Genomic DNA, 25,711 nt, shown 5'->3' on the forward strand with positions numbered 1-25,711 from the left:
ACAGCCAAGGCAACAAAGGAGTGGCTCAAGAAGAAGCACATTAAGGTCCTGGAGTGGCCTAGCCAGTCTCCAGACCTTAATCCCATAGAAAATCTGTGGAGGGAGCTGAAGGTTCGAGTTGCCAAACGGCAGCCTCGAAACCTTAATGACTTGGAGAAGATCTGCAAAGATGAGTGGGACAAAATCCCTCCTGAGATGTGTGCAAACCTGGTGGCCAACTACAAGAAACTTCTGACCTCTGTGATTGCCAACAAGGGTTTTGCCACCAAGTACTAAGTCATGTTTTGCAGAGGGGTCAAATACTTATTTCCCTCATTAAAATGCAAATCAATTTATAACATTTTTGACATGGGTTTTTCAGGATTTTTTTGTTGTTATTCTGTCTCTCACTGTTCAAATAAACCTACCATTAAAATTATAGACTGATCATTTCTTTGTAAGTGGGAAAACATACAAAATCAGCAGGGGATCAAATACTTTTTTCCCTCACTGTATGTTCCTATATCCACACTAGCAAATCACTTCGAATGCCTGCCCAATACATTGCAATGTGGATATTGGAGAGCCTATGGCCTGGAATCGGTTGTGATCCTCTGAGGTTTATAATGAGCTCCTGGGACCAGCAGGAGATCTACAGTAATCGGTTGTGATCCTCTGAGGTTTATAATAAACTCCTGGGACCAGCAGGAGATCTACAGTAATCGGTTGTGGTCCTCTGAGGTTTATAATGAACTCCTGGGACCAGCAGGAGATCTACAGTAATCGGTTGTGATCCTCTGAGGTTTATAATGAACTCCTGGGACCAGCAGGAGATCTACAGTAATCGGTTGTGATCCTCTGAGGTTTATAATAAACTCCTGGGACCAGCAGGAGATCTACAGTAGTCAGAAGGGCTGGGGTGAACGGATCACAAATGATGGATGGATGAAACCCATGAATGGATGGATATGAGATGGTGGGATGCATGGATGAGTAACCCTCCATAAAACAAGGAGAACAACAGGTGGCTGGGGTGAATGGATGATGGACAGATAATGGATGGATGGATGAAGCCCCATGGATAGATGATGATGAGATGGAGGGATGCATGGATGAACCCTGGTCTCCATAGTGACGGAATAGGAGGTCACCTTGGGCTCCATGGTGATGGAATAGGAGGGAAAATATGCTGAATTGTTAGTGTTCCATTGTTGTGTAATGAAGCATCACCATAACAGAACGGTAGAGCAGCACAGGATGTCTGTTTGGACAGCTACACATGACTGACGAGTCCATTCTATCCAGTTTCCAGTCAGACATTTAGGATTTAGATCATGTCTAGTATATTCCCTCACTGTCTGGCTGGTGCTGTCCTTCATGTTAACCCTGCCTGGAGAGGCTTTTTGGTTTGACATGCATATCTTAGAGCGGCCCAACCTAGAAAACAACGTGTCCAGCCTCTTCTAGGGGCTCCCGAGTGGCCCTGCAACTCAGTGCTAGAGGCATCACTTGGTTTTTCATATCTCACTCTTCCTTACCTTGTGTGTGTGTGTGTGTGTGTGTGTGTGTGTGTGTGTGTGTGTGTGTGTGTGTGTGTGTGTGTGTGTGTGTGTGTGTGTGTGTGTGTGTGTGTGTGTGTCTCTTTGGTGTAATGTCTCTCCCTTCCTTACGTTGTCTCATGTCTCTGGGTGACTCTTCTCTCCCCCTGGTGTCTGGGTGACTCTTCTCTCCCCTGGTGTCTGGGTGACCCTTCTCTCCCCCTGGTGTCTGGGTGACTTGTCTCTCTCTCTTCTCTCCCCCTGGTGTCTGGGTGACTTGTCTCTCTCTTCTCTCCCCCTGGTGTCTGGGTGACTCTTCTCTCCCCCTGGTGTCTGGGTGACTTGTCTCTCTCTCTTCTCTCCCCCTGGTGTCTGGGTGACTTGTCTCTCTCTCTTCTCTCCCCCTGGTGTCTGGGTGACTTGTCTCTCTCTTCTCTCCCCTGGTGTCTGGGTGACTTGTCTCTCTCTTCTCTCCCCCTGGTGTCTGGGTGACTTGTCTCTCTCTCTTCTCTCCCCCTGGTATCTGGGTGACTTGTCTCTCTCTCTTCTCTCCCCCTGGTGTCTGGGTGACTTGTCTCTCTCTTCTCTCCCCCTGGTGTCTGGGTGACTTGTCTCTCTCTCTTCTCTCCCCCTGGTGTCTGGGTGACTTGTCTCTCTCTCTTCTCTCCCCTGGTGTCTGGGTGACTCTTCTCTCCCCCTGGTATCTGGGTGACTTGTCTCTCTCTCTTCTCTCCCCCTGGTGTCTGGGTGACTTGCCTCTCTCTTCTCTCCCCTGGTGTCTGGGTGACTTGTCTCTCTCTCTTCTCTCCCCCTGGTGTCTGGGTGACTCTTCTCTCCCCCTGGTGTCTGGGTGACTTGTCTCTCCCCCTGGTGTCTGGGTGACTTGTCTCTCTCTCTTCTCTCCCCCTGGTGTCTGGGTGACTTGTCTCTCTCTCTTCTCTCCCCCTGGTGTCTGGGTGACTCTTCTCTCCCCCTGGTATCTGGGTGACTTGTCTCTCTCTCTTCTCTCCCCCTGGTGTCTGGGTGACTTGCCTCTCTCTTCTCTCCCCCTGGTGTCTGGGTGACTTGTCTCTCTCTCTTCTCTCCCCCTGGTGTCTGGGTGACTCTTCTCTCCCCCTGGTGTCTGGGTGACTTGTCTCTCCCCCTGGTGTCTGGGTGACTTGTCTCTCCCCCTGGTGTCTGGGTGACTTGTCTCTCTCTTCTCTCCCCCTGGTGTCTGGGTGACTTGTCTCTCTCTCTTCTCTCCCCCTGGTGTCTGGGTGACTTGTCTCTCTCTTCTCTCCCCCTGGTGTCTGGGTGACTTGTCTCTCTCTCTCTCTCCCCCTGGTATCTGGGTGACTTGTCTCTCTCTCTTCTCTCCCCTGGTGTCTGGGTGACTTGTCTCTCTCTCTTCTCTCCCCCTGGTGTCTGGGTGACTTGTCTCTCTCTCTTCTCTCCCCCTTATGTCTGGGTGACTTGTCTCTCTCTCTTCTCTCCCCCTGGTGTCTGGGTGACTTGTCTCTCTCTCTTCTCTCCCCCTGGTGTCTGGGTGACTCTTCTCTCCCCCTGGTGTCTGGGTGACTTGTCTCTCTCTCTTCTCTCCCCCTGGTGTCTGGGTGACTTGTCTCTCTCTTCTCTCCCCCTGGTGTCTGGGTGACTCTTCTCTCCCCCTGGTGTCTGGGTGACTTGTCTCTCTCTTCTCTCCCCCTGGTATCTGGGTGACTTGTCTCTCTCTCTTCTCTCCCCCTGGTGTCTGGGTGACTTGTCTCTCTCTTCTCTCCCCCTGGTATCTGGGTGACTTGTCTCTCTCTCTTCTCTCCCCCTGGTGTCTGGGTGACTTGTCTCTCTCTTCTCTCCCCCTGGTGTCTGGGTGACTTGTCTCTCACTCTTCTCTCCCCCTTATGTCTGGGTGACTTGTCTCTCTCTCTTCTCTCCCCCTGGTGTCTGGGTGACTTGTCTCTCTCTTCTCTCCCCCTGGTATCTGGGTGACTTGTCTCTCTCTCTTCTCTCCCCCTGGTGTCTGGGTGACTTGTCTCTCTCTTCTCTCCCCCTGGTGTCTGGGTGACTTGTCTCTCTCTCTTCTCTCCCCCTTATGTCTGGGTGACTCTTCTCTCCCCCTTATGTCTGGGTGACTTGTCTCTCTCTCTTCTCTCCCCCTGGTGTCTGGGTGACTTGTCTCTCTCTTCTCTCCCCCTGTGCAGTTCCCTGTGGAGGGCTGCTGACATCTCGTAAGGGAACCATCCTTTCTCCTGGTTACCCAGAGCCCTACGCCAACTATCTCAACTGTATCTGGAAGGTCTCTGTGCCAGAGGGAACAGGCATCCAAGTGAGAGATGCAGCACGAAACGTTATGAATATAATGTTGGAAAGTTTTGATAGTTAAAAGGGTTTAAGAATTAAACTTTCATGGAATTCTATCTTAGAATGGGAATTTGCTAAAATGTATCCCATTATTGATGAGGCAACTGTTTTATTCAACTTAGATTAAAAACAAAGTGTACTCTTAAATGTATTTCTTCGTTCTTTTCTTCAGATCCAGGTCATAACCTTTGCCACGGAACACAACTGGGACTCCTTGGACTTTTTCGACGGCGTCGATGGCAACGCTCCAAGGCTTGGCAGCTACTCAGGTGAAACAACCTCCAGAATTTGTCTTTTAAAGCTCCCATTTTGGAATTGATAATAATGTCTGATCGGAATACTCAGTAAAAGTACGTATGGATACGACGGGAGACAACATTTGACATGCTCTTTGAGAAAAGTTCTCAGAATCTCCAACGGCGCAGTTCAAGGAAATGAAGAAAGGACTGACTGACTCCCTCTGACTTGCCTAGTAAAATAAACGTTAAATAGAAAATAAAAATAAATAGTCTTTACCTGACGAAGAAGACCTGACTGGCTGTAGTCTTCACCTGATGAAGAAGACCTGACTGGCTCTAATCCACCTGATGAAGAAGACCTGACTGGCTGTAGTCTTCACCTGATGAAGAAGACCTGACTGGCTGTAGTCTTCACCTGATGAAGAAGACCTGACTGGCTCTAGTCTTCACCCGATGAAGAAGACCTGACTGACTCTAATCCACCTGATGAAGAAGACCTGACTGGCTCTAGTCTTCACCTGATGAAGAAGACCTGACTGACTCTAATCCACCTGATGAAGAAGACCTGACTGGCTCTAGTCTTCACCCGATGAAGAAGACCTGACTGACTCTAATCCACCTGATGAAGAAGACCTGACTGGCTCTAGTCTTCACCTGATGAAGAAGACCTGACTGACTCTAATCCACCTGATGAAGAAGACCTGACTGACTCTAATCCACCTGATGAAGAAGACCTGAGTGGTGGAAACAGTGTCAAATAAATCTATCTAATAGGACTTAATAAATAAATATTCAGCACCTGCTCAGAGACAATTGATGTGTGTAGGACAGGGATCTCCAACCATGTACCTAGAGAGCTGACCTCCTGTAGGTTTTATCTCCAACCCTGTTCCTGGAGAGAGACCATCCTGTAGGTTTTAACTCCAACCCTGTTCCTGGAGAGATACCCTCCTGTAGGTTTTAACTCCAACCCTGTTCCTGGAGAGAGACCCTCCTGTAGGGTTTAACTCCAACCCTGGTGAGATCCCTGGTGTAGTGTATTTTATGATATTTTCCTATTGACTGTCTCCATGGGTATGTTCTACGTTCCAGTCACATACAGTATGTGTCTTTCTCTCCTGGAAACCCTTCCTACTGTAACTCCCACTTGACTGTCTCCGTGGGTATGTTCTGTAGGTACGACCATCCCCCAGCTCCTGAACAGCACCTCCAACAACATCTACCTGACCTTCCAGTCCGACATCAGTGTGTCTGCAGCAGGCTTCCACCTGGAGTATACAGGTATGAAGAGATACACCTAGCTATAGGCTGGTCCTAGATCAGTTGTAATCTGGAGTATACTGGAATGAAGAGACACAGCGAGCTATAGGCTGGTCCTAGATCAGGTGTAATCTGAGGTATACTGGTATGAAGAGACACAGCTAGCTATAGGCTGGTCCTAGATCAGGTGTAATCTGAGGTATACTGGTATGAAGAGACACAGCGAGCTATAGGCTGGTCCTAGATCAGGTGTAATCTGAAGTTTACTGGTATGAAGAGACACAGCTAGCTATAGGCTGGTCCTAGATCAGGTGTAATCTGTAGCTGTAATTGTTGCAAAAGTTGGCTCTACAAAGTATTGACTTTGGGCGGGGTGAATAGTTATGCACGCTCAAGTTTTCAGTTTTTTTGTCTTATTTCTTGTTTGTTTCACAATAAAAAATATTTTGCATCTTCAAAACGGTAGGCATGTTGTGTAAATCAAATGATACGAACCCTTTTCCCCCCCCAAAAAATATCAATTTTAATTCCAGGTTGTAAGGCAACAGAATTAGGAAAAATACCAAGGGGGGTGAATACTTTCGCAAGCCACTGTATATATTTTCTTTAGACCAGAGGAAACAGCACTTCCAGCACCATCTGGTCTCCCATCCAGGGACCGACCAGAACCAATCCTGTTTAGCTTCAGATGCAAACTAGCAGTGGGATTCAGGGTGGTATGCTGCTGGCCTTATTCTTAAAAAACGTTAATGGGGTACAAAATTATTTCATGATGTGTCAATAGCACAGAGTTAATGAACAGACATGGAATAAGTACTTGCTTTTGTAGTGGAAGTAGTATTTTACAGTGTTATGGGTGGAATGCTGCTGGTTTTCATGCCATTATGGCAGGGTTTAACCAAGTCCTCTGATTATCGTTGTCATGTCATTATGGCAGGGTTTAACCAAGTCCTCTGTCTGATGATGTCATGCCATGATGACAGGGTTTATCCAAGTCCTCTGTCTGATGATGTCATGCCATGATGACAGGGTTTAACCAAGTCCTCTGATTAATGATGTCATGCCATGATGACAGGGTTTAACCAAGTCCTCTGTCTGACGATGTCATGCCATGATGACAGGGTTTAACCAAGTCCTCTGTCTAACGACGTCATGCCATGATGACAGGGTTTAACCAAGTCCTCTGTCTAACGACGTCATGCCATGATGACAGGGCTATTCAACTAGTGGACCTAGAGGGTCAAAGTACTGCTGGTTTTATTTTCTAGTGTTTTGGTCCTCCAGGACCTCCAGGACTGGTGTTGACAAGCCTAGCTGGATGTGCTTCAGCCATCTCATCTCACTAGTGCTGTCATGCCATCAGAGGAGTTGGCTAAAGGACACCCAGGGTTCCAGATGGGACCAGGCTAACTGAGCTCATCCACCGTCCCTGTCTGTCTGCCTGTCTGCCTGTCTGCCTGTCTGTCTGTCTGTCTGTCTGTCTGCCTGGATGCCTGTCTGCCTGTCTGTCTGTCTGCCTGGATGCCTGTCTGCCTGTCTGCCTGTCTGCCTGGATGCCTGTCGGCCTGTCTGTCTGCCTATCTGTCTGTCTGCCTGTCTGCCTGTCTGCCTGTCTGCCTGTCTGCCTGGATGCCTGTCTGTCTGCCTGTCTGCCTGTCTGCCTGGATGCCTGTCTGCCTGGATGCCTGTCGGCCTGCCTGCCTGTCTGTCTGTCTGTCTGTCTGTCTGTCTGTCTGTCTGTCTGTCTGTCTGTCTGTCTGTCTGTCTGTCTGTCTGTCTGTCTGTCTGTCTGTCTGTCTGTCTGTCTGTCTGTCTGTCTGTCTGCCTATCCCTCTGAGTGGGGAACTGTAACCCTCTGACCACAGGTCTCTCACTAACACCAGCCACTCTCCTCAACATCTGTCTCACATCCCCTTTAACCCTGTGTCCCACCTTCCCCCAAACTCAGAGATAAACATACTTTATATTCAGATGCTATCATCACCTGTCTCCCACAACATCTCACCACGGCCAACCTCTCACAGCCCCGATCGGTCCATCTCAGTCTCTCAGCACCTCTAACCCTGTATACCACTCTCCCACAGTCTACCACCTGTAGAGATCAACATGTATTACAACGCTCTCACTAAGTCTACTCCCCGCTCTCCTCAGCCTCTGGCCTGTCTGTCTCTCAGTGGGTTGTTCTATCCCTAAAGCTTCTTAACCGTAAAAATACATTTTACAGTATATTTCACGAATCACTCTCTTCACCCCTCTCCCACATCAATCTCTTCAGCCAATCAGTCTCCTCAGCCCTCTCCCACATCAATCTCTTCAGCCAATCAGTCTCCTCAGCCCTCTCCCACATCAATCTCTTCACTCTCTCACCCCCTCCTTACCACAGCATGTTACCACTCTCCCCCACATGCCCAACGCTCTCCACACCATGACTACCAGGAGTAGGAATATCCATATATAACAGCCTGCTGAGATGATTGACAGCATACTGTTCTGAACACCTTCTGAACTCTTTTGGTTTATTTCTGTTCACCACCTATAGTCTCTCACCACTCTGTTCACCACTCATAGTCTCTCACCACTCTGTTCACCACTCATAGTCTCTCACCACTCGGTTCACCACTCATAGTCTCTCACCACTCTGTTCACCACTCATAGTCTCTCACCACTCGGTTCACCACTCATAGTCTCTCACCACTCTGTTCACCACTCATAGTCTCTCACCACTCTGTTCACCACTCATAGTCTCTCACCACTCGGTTCACCACTCATAGTCTCTCACCACTCTGTTCACCACTCATAGCTCTCACCACTCTGTTCACCACTCATAGTCTCTCACCACTCTGTTCACCACTCATAGTCTCTCACCACTCTGTTCACCACTCATAGTCTCTCACCACTCTGTTCACCACTCATAGTCTCTCACCACTCTGTTCACCGCTCATAGTCTCTCACCACTCTGTTCACCACTCATAGTCTCTCACCACTCTGTTCACCACTCATAGTCTCTCACCACTCTGTTCACCACTCATAGTCTCTCACCACTCTGTTTACCACTCTGTTCACCACTCATAGTCTCTCACCACTCTGTTCACAACTCATAGTCTCTCACCACTCTGTTTACCACTCTGTTCACCACTCATAGTCTCTCACCACTCTGTTCACCACTCATAGTCTCTCACCACTCTGTTTACCACTCTGTTCACCACTCATAGTCTCTCACCACTCTGTTCACAACTCATAGTCTCTCACCACTCTGTTTACCACTCTGTTCACCACTCATAGTCTCTCACCACTCTGTTCACCACTCATAGTCTCTCACCACTCTGTTCACCACTCTGTTCACCACTCATAGTCTCTCACCACTCTGTTCACCACTCATAGTCTCTCACCACTCTGTTCACCACTCATAGTCTCTCACCACTCTGTTTACCACTCATAGTCTCTCACCACTCTGTTCACCACTCATAGTCTCTCACCACTCTGTTTACCACTCATAGTCTCTCACCACTCTGTTCACCACTCATAGTCTCTCACCACTCTGTTCACCACTCATAGTCTCTCACCACTCTGTTTACCACTCATAGTCTCTCACCACTCTGTTCACCACTCATAGTCTCTCACCACTCTGTTCACCACTCTGTTCACCACTCATAGTCTCTCACCACTCTGTTTACCACTCATAGTCTCTCACCACTCTGTTCACCACTCATAGTCTCTCACCACTCTGTTTACCACTCTGTTCACCACTCATAGTCTCTCACCACTCTGTTTACCACTCAGTCTCTCACCACTCTGTTCACCACTCATAGTCTCTCACCACTCTGTTTACCACTCTGTTTACCACTCATAGTCTCTCACCACTCTGTTTACCACTCATAGTCTCTCACCACTCTGTTTACCACTCTGTTCACCACTCATAGTCTCTCACCACTCTGTTTACCACTCTGTTTACCACTCATAGTCTCTCACCACTCTGTTTACCACTCATAGTCTCTCACCACTCTGTTTACCACTCTGTTTACCACTCACAGTCTCTCACCACTCTGTTTACCACCTATAGTCTCTCACCACTCTGTTCACCACTCATAGTCTCTCACCACTCCGTTCACCACTCTGTTTACCACCTAAAGTCTCTCACCACTCTGTTCACCACTCATAGTCTCTCACCACTCTGTTCACCACTCATAGTCTCTCACCACTCTGTTTACCACTCTGTTTACCACTCTGTTCACCACTCTGTTCACCACTCTGTTCACCACTCTGTTCACCACTCATAGTCTCTCACCACTCTGTTTACCACTCTGTTTACCACTCTGTTCACCACTCTGTTCACCACTCTGTTTACCACCTAAAGTCTCTCACCACTCTGTTTACCACCTACAGTCTCTCACCTCTCTGTTCACCACTCACAGACTCCATCTCCACTCCTGTCACCCCTCTGCTCACCACTCTCTGACCACCCTCAGTATTCCTATAAGGAGTATTAACTACCTATCATCTCTCAGTATTCCTATAAGGAGTGTTAACTACCTATCATCTATCAGTATTCCTATAAGGAGTATTATAACTACCTATCATCTCTCAGTATTCCTATAAGGAGTATTATAACTACCTATCATCTATCAGTATTCCTATAAGGAGTATTATAACTACCTATCATCTATCAGTATTCCTATAAGGAGAATTATAACTACCTATCATCTCTCAGTATTCCTATAAGCAGTGTTAACTACCAATCATCTCTCAGTATTCCTATAAGGAGTATTATAACTACCTATCATCTCTCAGTATTCCTATAAGGAGTATTATAACTACCTATCATCTATCAGTATTCCTATAAGGTGTATTATAACTACCTATCATCTCTCAGTATTCCTATAAGGAGTATTAACTACCTATCATCTATCAGTATTCCTATAAGGAGTATTATAACTACCTATCATCTATCAGTATTCCTATAAGGAGTATTAACTACCTATCATCTATCAGTATTCCTATAAAGAGTATTATAACTACCTATCATCTATCAGTATTCCTCTAATGAGTATTATAACTACCTATCATCTCTCAGTATTCCTATAAGGAGTATTAACTACCTATCATCTATCAGTATTCCTATAAGGAGTATTATAACTACCTATCATCTCTCAGTATTCCTATAAGGAGTATTAACTACCTATCATTTATCAGTATTCCTATAAGGAGTATAATAACTACCTATCATCTCTCAGTATTCCTATAAGGAGTATTATAACTACCTATCATCTCTCAGTATTCCTATAAGGAGTATAATAACTACCAGTTCCATACTGTACTCTACTGTTTTGAATGGTTGGTGTTTGTTTCTATGTTCCTGTACTGATCTTGATGTGCAGACAAGTGATTGCTATTCCCATGTGTGTGTTTTGACTCTGTCCTAAGCAATAGGTTTGGATTCATGCCCAGAACCTCAGCACCCCCTCAACGGTGTCAATGTGGGCCAGCGCTTTACTGTGGGGGACATGGTTTCCTTTCAGTGTGACCAAGGCTACTCTCTGAAGGTTAGCACAAATACACACACACACACACACACACACACACACACACACACACACACACACACACACACACACACACACACACACACACACACACACACACACACACACAGACACACACACACACACACACACACAGACACACACACACACACACACACACACACACACACACACACACACACACACACACACACACACACACACACACACACACACACACACACACACACACACACACACACACACACACACTTGTTCTGTTACCTTCAGGTAGGTTTTGGTTTTGCTAGGGCGGTTTAGGGTTGGCCAATGGTGGATGTACGTAAGCATCTGCCCTTTGCTGCAGAATCTTGCCGGTTTGAATCCAGCGATAGAAACTTGCCTAACTTAACTTAACTTAACTTAGCCTAACTTAACTTAACTTAACTTAACTTGCCTAACTTAACTTAACTTTAAAACACTTTGAAATTTGACATTTTGGAAAAACATAGATGGAGGTCTAACTCTGACGTGAGAGCTTGTTGGGACCCTATTTCCTAAGTAGTGCACTATTTTGAGCAGGGCCCACAGGACTCTAGTTCACTATAGAGGGAATAGGGTTCCATTTGGGACACAGACCATGTCTGATGTAGAGCTGCCAGGTTAGATATGCAGACCCAGGGAATACCCTGAAGGTTGAAGTGAAACACACACACACACACACCGAGTGTGTTAGGATAAATACGTGAGCGTGTGTGTGTGTGTGTGAATGCTCGTGCGTGTGTGTCTGTAAGTGTGTGGGTGTGTTTTTATGCGTGCGTGCGTGGGAGGTTAAACTGTAACAGTTTCCTGTTCCCTCTGTCAGTAGATAGTGGTGATAACAGTTTCCTGTTCCCTCTGTCAGTAGATAGTGGTGATAACAGTTTCCTGTTCCCTCTGTCAGTAGATAGTGGTGATAACAGTTTCCTGTTCCCTCTGTCAGTAGATAGTGGTGATAACAGTTTCCTGTTCCCTCTGTCAGTAGATAGTGGTGATAACAGTTTCCTGTTCCCTCTGTCAGTAGATAGTGGTGATAACAGTTTCCTGTTCCCTCTGTCAGTAGATAGTGGTGATAACAGTTTCCTGTTCCCTCTGTCAGTAGAGTGATAACAGTTTCCTGTTCCCTCTGTCAGTAGATAGTGGTGATAACAGTTTCCTGTTCCCTCTGTCAGTAGATAGTGGTGATAACAGTTTCCTGTTCCCTCTGTCAGTAGAGTGATAACAGTTTCCTGTTCCCTCTGTCAGTAGATAGTGGTGATAACAGTTTCCTGTTCCCTCTGTCAGTAGATAGTGGTGATAACAGTTTCCCGTTCCCTCTGTCAGTAGATAGTGATAACAGTTTCCTGTTCCCTCTGTCAGTAGATAGTGGTGATAACAGTTTCCCGTTCCCTCTGTCAGTAGATAGTGGTGAAAACAGTTTCCTGTTCCCTCTGTCAGTAGATAGTGGTGATAACAGTTTCCCGTTCCCTCTGTCAGTAGATAGTGGTGATAACAGTTTCCTGTTCCCTCTGTCAGTAGATAGTGATAACAGTTTCCTGTTCCCTCTGTCAGTAGATAGTGGTGATAACAGTTTCCTGTTCCCTCTGTCAGTAGATAGTGGTGATAACAGTTTCCTGTTCCCTCTGTCAGTAGAGAGTGGTGATAACAGTTTCCCGTTCCCTCTGTCAGTAGATAGTGATAACAGTTTCCTGTTCCCTCTGTCAGTAGATAGTGGTGATAACAGTTTCCCGTTCCCTCCGTCAGTAGATAGTGGTGATAACAGTTTCCCGTTCCCTCTGTCAGTAGATAGTGGTGATAACAGTTTCCTGTTCCCTCTGTCAGTAGATAGTGGTGATAACAGTTTCCTGTTCCCTCTGTCAGTAGATAGTGGTGAAAACAGTTTCCCGTTCCCTCCGTCAGTAGATAGTGATAACAGTTTCCCGTTCCCTCTGTCAGTAGATAGTGATAACAGTTTCCTGTTCCCTCTGTCAGTAGATAGTGGTGATAACAGTTTCCTGTTCCCTCTGTCAGTAGATAGTGGTGATAACAGTTTCCTGTTCCCTCTGTCAGTAGATAGTGGTGATAACAGTTTCCCGTTCCCTCTGTCAGTAGATAGTGATAACAGTTTCCTGTTCCCTCTGTCAGTAGATAGTGATGATAACAGTTTCCCGTTCCCTCTGTCAGTAGATAGTGGTGATAACAGTTTCCTGTTACCTCTGTCAGTAGTTAGTGATAACAGTTTCCTGTTCCCTCTGTCAGTAGATAGTGGTGATAACAGTTTCCCGTTCCCTCTGTCAGTAGATAGTGGTGATAACAGTTTCCTGTTCCCTCTGTCAGTAGAGTGATAACAGTTTCCTGTTCCCTCTGTCAGTAGATAGTGGTGATAACAGTTTCCTGTTCCCTCTGTCAGTAGATAGTGGTGATAACAGTTTCCTGTTCCCTCTGTCAGTAGATAGTGGTGATAACAGTTTCCTGTTCCCTCCGTCAGTAGATAGTGGTGATAACAGTTTCCTGTTCCCTCTGTCAGTAGATAGTGGTGATAACAGTTTCCCATTCCCTCTGTCAGTAGATAGTGGTGATAACAGTTTCCTGTTCCCTCTGTCAGTAGATAGTGGTGATAACAGTTTCCTGTTCCCTCTGTCAGTAGAGATGATAACAGTTTCCTGTTCCCTCTGTCAGTAGATAGTGGTGATAACAGTTTCCTGTTCCCTCTGTCAGTAGATAGTGGTGATAACAGTTTCCTGTTCCCTCTGTCAGTAGATAGTGGTGATAACAGTTTCCTGTTCCCTCTGTCAGTAGATAGTGGTGATAACAGTTTCCTGTTCCCTCTGTCAGTAGATAGTGTGATAACAGTTTCCTGTTCCCTCTGTCAGTAGATAGTGGTGATAACAGTTTCCTGTTCCCTCTGTCAGTAGATAGTGGTGATAACAGTTTCCTGTTCCCTCTGTCAGTAGATAGTGGTGATAACAGTTTCCTGTTCCCTCTGTCAGTAGATAGTGGTGATAACAGTTTCCTGTTCCCTCTGTCAGTAGATAGTGATAACAGTTTCCTGTTCCCTCTGTCAGTAGATAGTGGTGATAACAGTTTCCCGTTCCCTCTGTCAGTAGATAGTGGTGATAACAGTTTCCCGTTCCCTCTGTCAGTAGATAGTGGTGATAACAGTTTCCTGTTCCCTCTGTCAGTAGATAGTGGTGATAACAGTTTCCTGTTCCCTCTGTCAGTAGATAGTGGTGATAACAGTTTCCCGTTCCCTCTGTCAGTAGATAGTGGTGATAACAGTTTCCCGTTCCCTCTGTCAGTAGAGTGATAACAGTTTCCTGTTCCCTCTGTCAGTAGATAGTGGTGATAACAGTTTCCTGTTCCCTCTGTCAGTAGATAGTGATAACAGTTTCCCGTTCCCTCTGTCAGTAGATAGTGATAACAGTTTCCCGTTCCCTCTGTCAGTAGATAGTGATAACAGTTTCCCGTTCCCTCTGTCAGTAGATAGTGGTGATAACAGTTTCCCGTTCCCTCTGTCAGTAGATAGTGGTGATAACAGTTTCCTGTTCCCTCTGTCAGTAGATAGTGGTGATAACAGTTTCCTGTTCCCTCTGTCAGTAGATAGTGGTGATAACAGTTTCCTGTTCCCTCTGTCAGTAGATAGTGATAACAGTTTCCTGTTCCCTCTGTCAGTAGATAGTGGTGATAACAGTTTCCTGTTCCCTCTGTCAGTAGATAGTGGTGATAACAGTTTCCTGTTCCCTCTGTCAGTAGATAGTGGTGATAACAGTTTCCTGTTCCCTCTGTCAGTAGATAGTGATAACAGTTTCCTGTTCCCTCTGTCAGTAGATAGTGGTGATAACAGTTTCCCGTTCCCTCTGTCAGTAGATAGTGGTGATAACAGTTTCCTGTTCCCTCTGTCAGTAGATAGTGGTGATAACAGTTTCCTGTTCCCTCTGTCAGTAGATAGTGGTGATAACAGTTTCCTGTTCCCTCCGTCAGTAGATAGTGGTGATAACAGTTTCCTGTTCCCTCTGTCAGTAGATAGTGGTGATAACAGTTTCCTGTTCCCTCTGTCAGTAGATAGTGGTGATAACAGTTTCCTGTTCCCTCTGTCAGTAGAGTGATAACAGTTTCCTGTTCCCTCTGTCAGTAGATAGTGGTGATAACAGTTTCCTGTTCCCTCTGTCAGTAGAGTGATAACAGTTTCCTGTTCCCTCTGTCAGTAGATAGTGATGATAACAGTTTCCTGTTCCCTCTGTCAGTAGATAGTGGTGATAAGAGTTTCCTGTTCCCTCTGTCAGTAGATAGTGATGATAACAGTTTCCCGTTCCCTCTGTCAGTAGATAGTGATAACAGTTTCCTGTTCCCTCTGTCAGTAGATAGTGGTGATAACAGTTTCCCGTTCTCTCTGTCAGTAGATAGTGGTGATAACAGTTTCCTGTTCCCTCTGTCAGTAGAGTGATAACAGTTTCCTGTTCCCTCTGTCAGTAGATAGTGATGATAACAGTTTCCTGTTCCCTCTGTCAGTAGATAGTGGTGATAACAGTTTCCCGTTCCCTCTGTCAGTAGATAGTGGTGATAACAGTTTCCCGTTCCCTCTGTCAGTAGATAGTGGTGATAACAGTTTCCTGTTCCCTCTGTCAGTAGATAGTGGTGATAACAGTTTCCTGTTCCCTCTGTCAGTAGATAGTGGTGATAACAGTTTCCGTTCCCTCTGTCAGTAGATAGTGGTGATAACAGTTTCCTGTTCCCTCTGTCAGTAGATAGTGGTGATAACAGTTTCCCGTTCCCTCTGTCAGTAGATAGTGGTGATAACAGTTTCCTGTTCCCTCTGTCAGTAGATAGTGATAACAGTTTCCTGTTCCCTCTGTCAGTAGATGGTGATAACAGTTTCCTCTTCCCTCTGTCAGTAGAGAGTGATGATAACAGTTTCCTGTTCCCTCTGTCAGTAGATAGTGGTGATAACAGTTTCCTGTTCCCTCTGTCAGTAGAGAGTGGTGATAACAGTTTCCTGTTCCCTCTGTCAGTAGATAGTGGTGATAACAGTTTCCTCTTCCCTCTGTCAGTAGAGAGTGATGATAACAGTTTCCTGTTCCCTCTGTCAGTAGATAGTGGTGATAACAGTTTCCTGTTCCCTCTGTCAGTAGATAGTGATAACAGTTTCCCGTTCCCTCTGTCAGTAGATAGTGGTGATAACAGTTTCCCGTTCCCTCTGTCAGTAGAGAGTGGTGATAACAGTTTCCCGTTCCCTCTGTCAGTAGATAGTGGTGATAACAGTTTCCTGTTCCCTCTGTCAGTAGAGAGTGGTGATAACAGTTTCCTGTTCCCTCTGTCAGTAGATAGTGGTGATAACAGTTTCCCGTTCCCTCTGTCAGTAGAGTGATAACAGTTTCCTGTTCCCTCTGTCAGTAGATAGTGGTGATAACAGTTTCCTGTTCCCTCTGACAGTAGATAGTGGTGATAACAGTTTCCTGTTCCCTCTGTCAGTAGATAGTGGTGATAACAGTTTCCCGTTCCCTCCGTCAGTAGATAGTGGTGATAACAGTTTCCCGTTCCCTCTGTCAGTAAATAGCGATAACAGTTTCCCGTTCCCTCCGTCAGTAGATAGTGGTGATAACAGTTTCCTGTTCCCTCTGTCAGTAGATAGTGGTGATAACAGTTTCCCGTTCCCTCTGTCAGTAGATAGTGGTGATAACAGTTTCCTGTTCCCTCTGTCAGTAGATAGTGGTGATAACAGTTTCCTGTTCCCTCTGTCAGTAGATAGTGGTGATAACAGTTTCCTGTTCCCTCTGTCAGTAGATAGTGATAACAGTTTCCTGTTCCCTCTGTCAGTAGATAGTGATGATAACAGTTTCCCGTTCCCTCTGTCAGTAGATAGTGGTGATAACAGTTTCCCGTTCCCTCTGTCAGTAGATAGTGGTGATAACAGTTTCCCGTTCCCTCTGTCAGTAGATAGTGGTGATAACAGTTTCCTGTTCCCTCTGTCAGTAGAGAGTGGTGATAACAGTTTCCTGTTCCCTCTGTCAGTAGATAGTGGTGATAACAGTTTCCCGTTCCCTCTGTCAGTAGAGTGATAACAGTTTCCTGTTCCCTCTGTCAGTAGATAGTGGTGATAACAGTTTCCTGTTCCCTCTGTCAGTAGATAGTGATAACAGTTTCCCGTTCCCTCTGTCAGTAGATAGTGATAACAGTTTCCCGTTCCCTCTGTCAGTAGATAGTGATAACAGTTTCCCGTTCCCTCTGTCAGTAGATAGTGGTGATAACAGTTTCCCGTTCCCTCTGTCAGTAGATAGTGGTGATAACAGTTTCCTGTTCCCTCTGTCAGTAGATAGTGGTGATAACAGTTTCCTGTTCCCTCTGTCAGTAGATAGTGGTGATAACAGTTTCCTGTTCCCTCTGTCAGTAGATAGTGATAACAGTTTCCTGTTCCCTCTGTCAGTAGATAGTGGTGATAACAGTTTCCCGTTCCCTCTGTCAGTAGATAGTGGTGATAACAGTTTCCCGTTCCCTCTGTCAGTAGATAGTGGTGATAACAGTTTCCCTGTTCCCTCTGTCAGTAGATAGTGGTGATAACAGTTTCCCTGTTCCCTCTGTCAGTAGATAGTGGTGATAACAGTTTCCCGTTCCCTCTGTCAGTAGATAGTGGTGATAACAGTTTCCTGTTCCCTCTGTCAGTAGATAGTGGTGATAACAGTTTCCTGTTCCCTCTGTCAGTAGATAGTGGTGATAACAGTTTCCTGTTCCCTCTGTCAGTAGATAGTGGTGATAACAGTTTCCTGTTCCCTCTGTCAGTAGATAGTGGTGATAACAGTTTCCTGTTCCCTCTGTCAGTAGATAGTGGTGATAACAGTTTCCTGTTCCCTCTGTCAGTAGATAGTGGTGATAACAGTTTCCCTGTTCCCTCTGTCAGTAGATAGTGGTGATAACAGTTTCCTGTTCCCTCTGTCAGTAGATAGTGATAACAGTTTCCTGTTCCCTCTGTCAGTAGATAGTGGTGATAACAGTTTCCTGTTCCCTCTGTCAGTAGATAGTGGTGATAACAGTTTCCTGTTCCCTCTGTCAGTAGATAGTGATAACAGTTTCCTGTTCCCTCTGTCAGTAGATAGTGGTGATAACAGTTTCCTGTTCCCTCTGTCAGTAGATAGTGGTGATAACAGTTTCCCGTTCCCTCTGTCAGTAGATAGTGGTGATAACAGTTTCCTGTTCCCTCTGTCAGTAGATAGTGGTGATAACAGTTTCCTGTTCCCTCTGTCAGTAGATAGTGGTGATAACAGTTTCCTGTTCCCTCTGTCAGTAGATAGTGGTGATAACAGTTTCCCGTTCCCTCTGTCAGTAGATAGTGGTGATAACAGTTTCCTGTTCCCTCTGTCAGTAGATAGTGGTGATAACAGTTTCCCGTTCCCTCTGTCAGTAGATAGTGGTGATAACAGTTTCCTGTTCCCTCTGTCAGTAGATAGTGGTGATAACAGTTTCCTGTTCCCTCTGTCAGTAGATAGTGGTGATAACAGTTTCCTGTTCCCTCTGTCAGTAGATAGTGGTGATAACAGTTTCCCGTTCCCTCTGTCAGTAGATAGTGGTGATAACAGTTTCCTGTTCCCTCTGTCAGTAGATAGTGATAACAGTTTCCCGTTCCCTCTGTCAGTAGATAGTGGTGATAACAGTTTCCCGTTCCCTCTGTCAGTAGATAGTGGTGATAACAGTTTCCTGTTCCCTCTGTCAGTAGATAGTGGTGATAACAGTTTCCTGTTCCCTCTGTCAGTAGATAGTGGTGATAACAGTTTCCTGTTCCCTCTGTCAGTAGATAGTGGTGATAACAGTTTCCCTGTTCCCTCTGTCAGTAGATAGTGGTGATAACAGTTTCCTGTTCCCTCTGTCAGTAGATAGTGGTATAACAGTTTCCTGTTCCCTCTGTCAGTAGATAGTGGTGATAACAGTTTCCTGTTCCCTCTGTCAGTAGATAGTGGTGATAACAGTTTCCTGTTCCCTCTGTCAGTAGATAGTGGTGATAACAGTTTCCTGTTCCCTCTGTCAGTAGATAGTGGTGATAACAGTTTCCCTGTTCCCTCTGTCAGTAGATAGTGGTGATAACAGTTTCCTGTTCCCTCTGTCAGTAGATAGTGGTGATAACAGTTTCCTGTTCCCTCTGTCAGTAGATAGTGGTGATAACAGTTTCCTGTTCCCTCTGTCAGTAGATAGTGGTGATAACAGTTTCCTGTTCCCTCTGTCAGTAGATAGTGGTGATAACAGTTTCCTGTTCCCTCTGTCAGTAGATAGTGGTGATAACAGTTTCCTGTTCCCTCTGTCAGTAGATAGTGGTGATAACAGTTTCCTGTTCCCTCTGTCAGTAGATAGTGGTGATAACAGTTTCCTGTTCCCTCTGTCAGTAGATAGTGGTGATAACAGTTTCCTGTTCCCTCTGTCAGTAGATAGTGGTGATAACAGTTTCCTGTTCCCTCTGTCAGTAGAGAGTGGTGATAACAGTTTCCTGTTCCTCTGTCAGTAGACAGGGATGATAACAGTTTCCCATTCCCTCTGTCAGTAGATGGTGATAACAGTTTCCTGTTCCCTCTGTCAGTAGACAGTGGTGATAACAGTTTCCTGTTCCCTCTGTCAGTAGATAGTGGTGATAACAGTTTCCTGTTCCCTCTGTCAGTAGATAGTGGTGATAACAGTTTCCTGTTCCCTCTGTCAGTAGATAGTGGTGATAACAGTTTCCTGTTCCCTCTGTCAGTAGATAGTGGTGATAACAGTTTCCCGTTCCCTCTGTCAGTAGATAGTGGTGATAACAGTTTCCTGTTCCCTCTGTCAGTAGATAGTGGTGATAACAGTTTCCTGTTCCCTCTGTCAGTAGATAGTGGTGATAACAGTTTCCCGTTCCCTCTGTCAGTAGATAGTGGTGATAACAGTTTCCTGTTCCCTCTGTCAGTAGATAGTGGTGATAACAGTTTCCTGTTCCCTCTGTCAGTAGATAGTGGTGATAACAGTTTCCCTGTTCCCTCTGTCAGTAGATAGTGGTGATAACAGTTTCCTGTTCCCTCTGTCAGTAGATAGTGGTGATAACAGTTTCCTGTTCCCTCTGTCAGTAGATAGTGGTGATAACAGTTTCCTGTTCCCTCTGTCAGTAGATAGTGGTGATAACAGTTTCCTGTTCCCTCTGTCAGTAGATAGTGGTGATAACAGTTTCCTGTTCCCTCTGTCAGTAGATAGTGGTGATAACAGTTTCCCGTTCCCTCTGTCAGTAGATAGTGGTGATAACAGTTTCCTGTTCCCTCTGTCAGTAGATAGTGGTGATAACAGTTTCCCGTTCCCTCTGTCAGTAGATAGTGGTGATAACAGTTTCCTGTTCCCTCTGTCAGTAGATAGTGGTGATAACAGTTTCCTGTTCCCTCTGTCAGTAGATAGTGGTGATAACAGTTTCCTGTTCCCTCTGTCAGTAGATAGTGGTGATAACAGTTTCCCGTTCCCTCTGTCAGTAGATAGTGGTGATAACAGTTTCCTGTTCCCTCTGTCAGTAGATAGTGGTGATAACAGTTTCCTGTTCCCTCTGTCAGTAGATAGTGGTGATAACAGTTTCCCGTTCCCTCTGTCAGTAGATAGTGGTGATAACAGTTTCCCTGTTCCCTCTGTCAGTAGATAGTGGTGATAACAGTTTCCTGTTCCCTCTGTCAGTAGATAGTGGTGATAACAGTTTCCTGTTCCCTCTGTCAGTAGATAGTGGTGATAACAGTTTCCTGTTCCCTCTGTCAGTAGATAGTGGTGATAACAGTTTCCTGTTCCCTCTGTCAGTAGATAGTGGTGATAACAGTTTCCTGTTCCCTCTGTCAGTAGATAGTGGTGATAACAGTTTCCCGTTCCCTCTGTCAGTAGATAGTGGTGATAACAGTTTCCCTGTTCCCTCTGTCAGTAGATAGTGGTGATAACAGTTTCCTGTTCCCTCTGTCAGTAGATAGTGGTGATAACAGTTTCCTGTTCCCTCTGTCAGTAGATAGTGGTGATAACAGTTTCCCGTTCCCTCTGTCAGTAGATAGTGGTGATAACAGTTTCCTGTTCCCTCTGTCAGTAGATAGTGGTGATAACAGTTTCCTGTTCCCTCTGTCAGTAGATAGTGGTGATAACAGTTTCCTGTTCCCTCTGTCAGTAGATAGTGGTGATAACAGTTTCCCTGTTCCCTCTGTCAGTAGATAGTGGTGATAACAGTTTCCCGTTCCCTCTGTCAGTAGATAGTGGTGATAACAGTTTCCTGTTCCCTCTGTCAGTAGATAGTGGTGATAACAGTTTCCTGTTCCCTCTGTCAGTAGATAGTGGTGATAACAGTTTCCTGTTCCCTCTGTCAGTAGATAGTGGTGATAACAGTTTCCCGTTCCCTCTGTCAGTAGATAGTGGTGATAACAGTTTCCCGTTCCCTCTGTCAGTAGATAGTGGTGATAACAGTTTCCTGTTCCCTCTGTCAGTAGATAGTGGTGATAACAGTTTCCTGTTCCCTCTGTCAGTAGATAGTGGTGATAACAGTTTCCTGTTCCCTCTGTCAGTAGATAGTGGTGATAACAGTTTCCTGTTCCCTCTGTCAGTAGATAGTGGTGATAACAGTTTCCTGTTCCCTCTGTCAGTAGATGTGGTGATAACAGTTTCCTGTTCCCTCTGTCAGTAGATAGTGGTGATAACAGTTTCCCGTTCCCTCTGTCAGTAGATAGTGGTGATAACAGTTTCCTGTTCCCTCTGTCAGTAGATAGTGGTGATAACAGTTTCCTGTTCCCTCTGTCAGTAGATAGTGGTGATAACAGTTTCCTGTTCCCTCTGTCAGTAGATAGTGGTGATAACAGTTTCCCGTTCCCTCTGTCAGTAGATAGTGGTGATAACAGTTTCCCTGTTCCCTCTGTCAGTAGATAGTGGTGATAACAGTTTCCCTGTTCCCTCTGTCAGTAGATAGTGGTGATAACAGTTTCCTGTTCCCTCTGTCAGTAGATAGTGGTGATAACAGTTTCCCGTTCCCTCTGTCAGTAGATAGTGGTGATAACAGTTTCCCGTTCCCTCTGTCAGTAGATAGTGGTGATAACAGTTTCCTGTTCCCTCTGTCAGTAGATAGTGGTGATAACAGTTTCCCGTTCCCTCTGTCAGTAGATAGTGGTGATAACAGTTTCCTGTTCCCTCTGTCAGTAGATAGTGGTGATAACAGTTTCCCGTTCCCTCTGTCAGTAGATAGTGGTGATAACAGTTTCCTGTTCCCTCTGTCAGTAGATAGTGGTGATAACAGTTTCCTGTTCCCTCTGTCAGTAGATAGTGGTGATAACAGTTTCCCGTTCCCTCTGTCAGTAGATAGTGTGATAACAGTTTCCCGTTCCCTCTGTCAGTAGATAGTGGTGATAACAGTTTCCTGTTCCCTCTGTCAGTAGATAGTGGTGATAACAGTTTCCTGTTCCCTCTGTCAGTAGATAGTGGTGATAACAGTTTCCTGTTCCCTCTGTCAGTAGATAGTGGTGATAACAGTTTCCTGTTCCCTCTGTCAGTAGATAGTGTGATAACAGTTTCCTGTTCCCTCTGTCAGTAGATAGTGGTGATAACAGTTTCCTGTTCCCTCTGTCAGTAGATAGTGGTGATAACAGTTTCCTGTTCCCTCTGTCAGTAGATAGTGGTGATAACAGTTTCCCCGTTCCCTCTGTCAGTAGATAGTGGTGATAACAGTTTCCTGTTCCCTCTGTCAGTAGATAGTGGTGATAACAGTTTCCTGTTCCCTCTGTCAGTAGATAGTGGTGATAACAGTTTCCTGTTCCCTCCGTCAGTAGATAGGTGATAACAGTTTCCTGTTCCCTCTGTCAGTAGATAGTGGTGATAACAGTTTCCCGTTCCCTCTGTCAGTAGATAGTGGTGATGACAGTTTCCTGTTCCCTCTGTCAGTAGATAGTGTATAACAGTTTCCCGTTCCCTCTGTCAGTAGATAGTGGTGATAACAGTTTCCCGTTCCCTCTGTCAGTAGATTGGTGATAACAGTTTCCTCTTCCCTCTGTCAGTAGATAGTGGTGATAACAGTTTCCCTGTTCCCTCTGTCAGTAGATAGGTGATAACAGTTTCCTGTTCCCTCTGTCAGTAGACAGTGATGATAACAGTTTCCCCGTTCCCTCTGTCAGTAGATGGTGATAACAGTTTCCTGTTCCCTCTGTCAGTAGATGGTGATAACAGTTTCCTGTTCCCTCTGTCAGTAGAGAGTGATGATAACAGTTTCCCGTTCCCTCTGTCAGTAGATGGTGATAACAGTTTCCTGTTCCCTCTGTCAGTAGACAGTGATGATAACAGTTTCCCGTTCCCTCTGTCAGTAGATGGTGATAACAGTTTCCTGTTCCCTCTGTCAGTAGATAGTGGTGAAAACAGTTTCCTGTTCCCTCTGTCAGTAGATAGTGGTGATAACAGTTTCCCGTTCCCTCTGTCAGTAGATAGTGATGATAACAGTTTCCCGTTCCCTCTGTCAGTAGATAGTGATAACAGTTTCCTGTTCCCTCTGTCAGTAGATAGTGATGATAACAGTTTCCTGTTCCCTCTGTCAGTAGATAGTGATAACAGTTTCCCGTTCCCTCTGTCAATAGATAGTGGTGATAACAGTTTCCTGTTCCCTCTGTCAGTAGATAGTGGTGATAACAGTTTCCTGTTCCCTCTGTCAGTAGATAGTGGTGATAACAGTTTCCCGTTCCCTCTGTCAGTAGATAGTGGTGATAACAGTTTCCCGTTCCCTCTGTCATTAGATAGTGATAACAGTTTCCTGTTCCCTCTGTCAGTAGATAGTGGTGATAACAGTTTCCTGTTCCCTCTGTCAGTAGATAGTGGTGATAACAGTTTCCTGTTCCCTCTGTCAGTAGATAGTGATAACAGTTTCCTGTTCCCTCTGTCAGTAGATAGTGGTGATAACAGTTTCCCGTTCCCTCTGTCACTAGATAGTGGTGATAACAGTTTCCTGTTCCCTCTGTCAGTAGATAGTGATGATAACAGTTTCCCGTTCCCTCTGTCAGTAGATAGTGGTGATAACAGTTTCCTGTTCCCTCTGTCAGTAGATAGTGATAACAGTTTCCCGTTCCCTCTGTCAGTAGATAGTGGTGATAACAGTTTCCTGTTCCCTCTGTCAGTATATAGTGGTGATAACAGTTTCCTGTTCCCTCTGTCAGTAGATAGTGATAACAGTTTCCTGTTCCCTCTGTAAATAGATAGTGGTGATAACAGTTTCCTGTTCCCTCTGTCAGTAGATAGTGGTGATAACAGTTTCCTGTTCCCTCTGTCAGTAGATAGTGGTGATAACAGTTTCCCGTTCCCTCTGTCAGTAGATAGTGGTGATAACAGTTTCCCGTTCCCTCTGTCAGTAGATAGTGATCACAGTTTCCTGTTCCCTCTGTCAGTAGATAGTGGTGATAACAGTTTCCTGTTCCCTCTGTCAGTAGATAGTGGTGATAACAGTTTCCTGTTCCCTCTGTCAGTAGATAGTGATAACAGTTTCCTGTTCCCTCTGTCAGTAGATAGTGGTGATAACAGTTTCCTGTTCCCTCTGTCAGTAGATAGTGGTGATAACAGTTTCCTGTTCCCTCTGTCAGTAGATAGTGGTGATAACAGTTTCCCGTTCCCTCTGTCAGTAGATAGTGGTGATAACAGTTTCCTGTTCCCTCTGTCAGTAGATAGTGATAACAGTTTCCTGTTCCCTCTGTCAGTAGATAGTGGTGATAACAGTTTCCCGTTCCCTCTGTCAGTAGATAGTGGTGATAACAGTTTCCTGTTCCCTCTGTCAGTAGATAGTGATAACAGTTTCCTGTTCCCTCTGTCAGTAGATAGTGGTGATAACAGTTTCCTGTTCCCTCTGTCAGTAGATAGTGATGATAACAGTTTCCCGTTCCCTCTGTCAGTAGATAGTGGTGATAACAGTTTCCTGTTCCCTCTGTCAGTAGACAGTGATGATAACAGTTTCCCGTTCCCTCTGTCAGTAGATGGTGATAACAGTTTCCTGTTCCCTCTGTCAGTAGATGGTGATAACAGTTTCCTGTTCCCTCTGTCAGTAGATAGTGATGATAACAGTTTCCTGTTCCCTCTGTCAGTAGATAGTGATGATAACAGTTTCCTGTTCCCTCTGTCAGTAGATAGTGATAACAGTTTCCCGTTCCCTCTGTCAGTAGATAGTGGTGATAACAGTTTCCCGTTCCCTCTGTCAGTAGATAGTGGTGATAACAGTTTCCTGTTCCCTCTGTCAGTAGATAGTGGTGATAACAGTTTCCCGTTCCCTCTGTCAGTAGATAGTGGTGATAACAGTTTCCTGTTCCCTCTGTCAGTAAATAGTGATAACAGTTTCCCGTTCCCTCCGTCAGTAGATAGTGATGATAACAGTTTCCCGTTCCCTCTGTCAGTAGATAGTGGTGATAACAGTTTCCCGTTCCCTCTGTCAGTAGATAGTGGTGAAAACAGTTTCCTGTTCCCTCTGTCAGTAGATAGTGGTGATAACAGTTTCCTGTTCCCTCTGTCAGTAGATAGTGGTGATAACAGTTTCCCGTTCCCTCTGTCAGTAGATAGTGGTGATAACAGTTTCCTGTTCCCTCTGTCAGTAGATAGTGGTGATAACAGTTTCCTGTTCCCTCTGTCAGTAGATAGTGGTGATAACAGTTTCCCGTTCCCTCTGTCAGTAGATAGTGGTGATAACAGTTTCCTGTTCCCTCTGTCAGTAGATAGTGGTGATAACAGTTTCCTGTTCCCTCTGTCAGTAGATAGTGGTGATAACAGTTTCCCGTTCCCTCTGTCAGTAGATAGTGGTGATAACAGTTTCCTGTTCCCTCTGTCAGTAGATAGTGGTGATAACAGTTTCCCGTTCCCTCTGTCA

The 25,711-nt window shown here is 45.5% G+C and overlaps 1 protein-coding gene across 1 annotated transcript in view; it reads left to right on the forward strand.

The window, feature by feature from the left end:
- Positions 1-25,711, forward strand: part of LOC106592657 (CUB and sushi domain-containing protein 3) — a 500,234-nt gene that overhangs the window by 292,188 nt on the left and 182,335 nt on the right. Inside the window, 4 exon segments of the mRNA XM_045696358.1 lie at positions 3,698-3,822; positions 4,030-4,126; positions 5,273-5,377; positions 10,778-10,896. Of these exon segments, the coding sequence (XP_045552314.1) occupies positions 3,698-3,822; positions 4,030-4,126; positions 5,273-5,377; positions 10,778-10,896 (446 nt within the window).

The sequence above is a fragment of the Salmo salar genome, chromosome ssa02, assembly GCF_905237065.1.
Source record: "Salmo salar chromosome ssa02, Ssal_v3.1, whole genome shotgun sequence".
Lineage (NCBI taxonomy): Eukaryota > Metazoa > Chordata > Actinopteri > Salmoniformes > Salmonidae > Salmo > Salmo salar.